This window comes from Phalangium opilio, unplaced genomic scaffold (genome assembly GCF_054372755.1).
Source record: "Phalangium opilio isolate 3A_F unplaced genomic scaffold, DU_Popi_V2 ptg000054l_1, whole genome shotgun sequence".
Classification (NCBI taxonomy): Eukaryota; Metazoa; Arthropoda; class Arachnida; order Opiliones; family Phalangiidae; genus Phalangium; species Phalangium opilio.
This window is the reverse complement of record NW_028324173.1, coordinates 5,087,279-5,091,255: the sequence shown is the minus strand read 5'-3', so window position 1 is coordinate 5,091,255 and position 3,977 is coordinate 5,087,279. Positions and strand designations below refer to the sequence as shown.

At 34.8% G+C, this 3,977-nt stretch overlaps 1 protein-coding gene across 1 annotated transcript; it reads left to right on the top strand.

The window, feature by feature from the left end:
• Positions 1–3,124: 3,124 nt before the first annotated feature.
• On the top strand, positions 3,125–3,773 carry LOC149670950 (uncharacterized). The gene is made up of 3 exons (XM_089840483.1): positions 3,125–3,366; positions 3,433–3,504; positions 3,593–3,773. The coding sequence occupies exons 1-3, from the start codon at positions 3,218–3,220 to the stop codon at positions 3,771–3,773; spliced, it is 402 nt and encodes a 133-aa protein (XP_089696609.1). The 5' UTR covers positions 3,125–3,217.
• Positions 3,774–3,977: the final 204 nt, after the last annotated feature.

Below are 3,977 nucleotides of genomic sequence, written 5' to 3'. Positions count from 1 at the left end.
CCAAAAAACCGGGTAAAATGTAGTGCTTTTTCTATGGGACGCTAACCCTAAAAAGGTGATTTTTTCGTTTAGCATTACAAACGGGTATCAAGTCATATCTACAAGGGCCTACCGGCCCTGTAGAATATTATAGTCGTTTATTCACATTTTCATTCATATTTAAGTCATTGAACGACACTTTCTACCACTTTTTAATCATTTGACATCATTTTCTATCACACTTTAGTCATTTAACGACATTTTCATTAATGTTTTAGTCATTTAACGACATTTTCGGCTACCTTTTAGTCATTTATCAACACATTCGTCCATATTTTTCTCATTTATCAACCCTTTCTAACGACTTTTTTATTCTTTTGACAACACTTTCAACCAAGATTTAGTCATTTAACAACACTTTCGACAACGTTTTACCCTTTTAGCAACTCTTTTTATTTGTTTTAAAATAGTTTCAACTCTTCGCGTATTTTACGGTTTTTTTAATCTTTCCCAGCGTTATTTATGCCTGGTCATCCTTTCCTAATTTTCTCATTGGCTAAAAATATTGTCAACCTTAAAACAGTGTTTTTCTACGTGTGTTTTCCAGGTTTTTAAGTTTTTACGTCGCAATATAACAAAATATTTCGGAATTCAGACGTCATCCATCTCACTTGGTTCGAACTTGGTGTAATACGAAAAGAGCATCGTATTTGTATTGAGGTGGTTGACAACTTCATCCCAATTCGGATTACTTTCTAGGTAGTGTACACTGTAAAAAAGTGAGGTTCATCTTTGAATGCTTAGCCGTGCATAGCCCCGACACTGTGGTGGTACGCTTTAACGTTCAAATTTGAATAGTTTCTTTGCGTTCAAATTTGAATAATTTCTTTGCATTCAAATTTGAACAGAACACTATTGTTCAAAATTAAATGCTCAAACATTCATATTTGAACGGTGCGTAAGAGGTTAGTATATCGTGTAAATTTAAGCACGAAACTGTTCAAATTTAAATTAAAAATTAAACGTGTAATATTGTATGTTTTTGCAATCATTATTGAGCAACAACGGAGAATTTGATCGAGCGTTCATATCCAATTGCTTACGTTCAAAATTGAGCAGTTCACCATTCAACAATACATGGTGGACAAGCGTTTGATGAAGCATCGAAACTTAACAGTTGTAGCGTTGAATTTTGAATAGAGAAGTTCGATTTCAAATTTCATTTTTGAATTCCTTATGGCAGACCATACTATATTAAATGTAGGCACTGATAAGGAAGAAATCTAATGTGTTTAAAGCTAGTACATCTTCTCGGGGCGGGTGGACTTGAAACACATATACATTAATCGTTGTGTTAAATAATAATTCAATTATATGAAGAGAGACTCCACTTTTAAGGGACGTGTTCATTATCAAGTTCCCTCCAATTATAAAGGAGTATGTATTACATTATCAACCGATTTGAAGGCCTATGTAAATATAAGGGAATGGTGAAATACACCATAATCCGTAACCTTTACTTTGATATTATTATATAATGATGTTTACACAGACAAATATATATTTAATTCAGGGTAAATAAGCAAGTCACAGTAAATTGTTGAGATATTATTGGATTTTTATTGAAAGTTTTGTTTTGATACCCAAGATCTTGGATGATACTACACACCTTTCCTGATTGAACGCTTGACATTTCCAAACTGTTCAATAATGAACAATTGCGCTCACTTTTGAATACCCATTGAACGCTGTTTTTCTCATAATGTTGTTTTCAAGCCAAAAACACTCGTTTAAACCCCAAAAACACTCTCATGTGAACGCCCATAACGCTCTCATTTGAGCGTCAAAAACAATCTCGTTTGAACGCCATAAACATTCCGTCTGAATGCCAAAAATTTGTTATTTGAACGTCTAAAACGCTCTTCTTTTAATACTTATATAACCTAAAGAACGCCATAACTACCATAACTGAACGCTTCATTAGCGCAAGGTGGTTATTCAAAATTGAATGGGATAAAGATTAATTTTTGAATGGTAATACATAAGCTGTTCAAAAACGAATGCTACAGTTAAGTTATATTGTCAACCTTAACAGTGTCTTTCTCCGTGTGTTTTCCAGGTTTTTAAGTTTTTACGTCGCAATATAACAAAATATTTCGGACTTCAGACGTCATCCATCTCACTTGGTTCAAACTTGGTGTAATACGAAAAGAGCATCGTATTTGTATTGAGGTGGTTGACAACTTCATCCCAATTCGGATTACTTTCTAGGTAGTGTAAACTCAACATGATTCCTCGACGTGTCAACTCCCTCTGTCAAAACTACGCTCTACATTAAGAAACCCAAGCTACCCCATCTTAAACCATAGTATTAGGTACGATTTTCTTAATAACTTGCCCATCGGCGGGCTACCGCCTGATTTCCAATCGTGATGTGCCATAGATCAAGGATGTTTAACCTCTCGGTCGAGAAGTTAAATCGACGTGGGAAGTCCAGCTGAATGATGACGTACGCGGCTTCGTCGCAAAGGTGGTTCGAAACGAGGGGTCGGATACGTACCGTATTCTTTCAGTTAGCAATATAGTTCTAACACGTGGGCATTCACCTATTTAAAGATGTCTGATTTCTTATCGTTTCGGGTTTTTTTTTGGGGGGGGGGGTTATCCTCACAAGGGTTTAGGGATTGGTAAGTGTTGAGTTTTTAACACTATAATTGATACTAATTGTTTGAAGTTCTATTGTGATTTTGGAGAAAATTCGTGGAAGGTTTAGAGGTTTTCATACCACACACTACATGGGACATGGACAATTTTGAAAATTTGGTCACAACGTTCATTTTACCTCAAGGGGATAGAATAGCTTTTTTCCGCAATTTAAACTAAATTTATCAATATGGTCGCGGGAAGATTTCCGTTGTATTCCGAATGGTCAAGGATGAATATAACTCCGAGGATGTCAATACTCCAAATTTCATCGGCATTAGCGATGATGACGATGATGATAATGTCGTGTTTAACTTTGTGGTTGAAAATGAAGACAATGAGTCTGAAGCAGACTCCATATTAACACCCTATGACTTTTGAGTTGACTTGTTATCTAAATTAGCATTAACACTAGACATTACCTAAATCCAATTAGGGTGGAGCTAGTAGACTATCAAAACTCCAATGCGTTCATTAATTCTTACGTTATGAACTGTGACAGGTTCAAGTAAATATATCGCTGTCATATATATTTATGGTGTTAGGTTTTAGATTGCTAATTATTGTGTATTTTAGAATAATTAATTTAATCCGTCAACTTCTGTTTCCGAGCGTTGGGTTGGAAGGAGTTCCCCATTTTTTAATGACCCTCGAGGACATTGTAGCGGGACAAATACACCCTCGGTACGTTAAATTGCTAAATTATATCGTTAGTGTTATCGAGATTATTTATATGTTATTTCTATTCAGCCCTGAAAGAAACGAGGATGGGGTTTATTCTCCTACTGGAACGTACTTTGTTCCGAACTGCGACGGGTACAGGTATATAAACATTATCCCATAGTTTTCACTAACAATTTAATTAGACTTATATTTCCAATAACATTAAATTAACTTGTATTATCTTTAGCATCCAGACTGCAGTGTATTCGTACTGTTTACGTAGACGCGATTCTAGGGAGTTAAACTCTACTGATGGAGAGGGAATGAGGCAGGTGGCAGACCTGGAGACTAACATAATTAAACAAATTAGTGGTTTAATATCAAATAATGTAATTGAAAATTTAGAGGTAGCTTACATCAACCATTAATTATGAAAAAAAAAGTAGGAAAAATAAAAGTAAATTAATTAAAAGTTACAATTTCAATTTCATTTTTATTCGTCTCCTAAATTTTTATTTAAATTTATTTCTTAATTCATAATTCAACCTATCTTCGTACGGTATTGCATGTACTATGGTACCATTTTTCCCCAGTCGGGTTTTTTGGGGATTCTTTATTTTCCCCAACGTCAT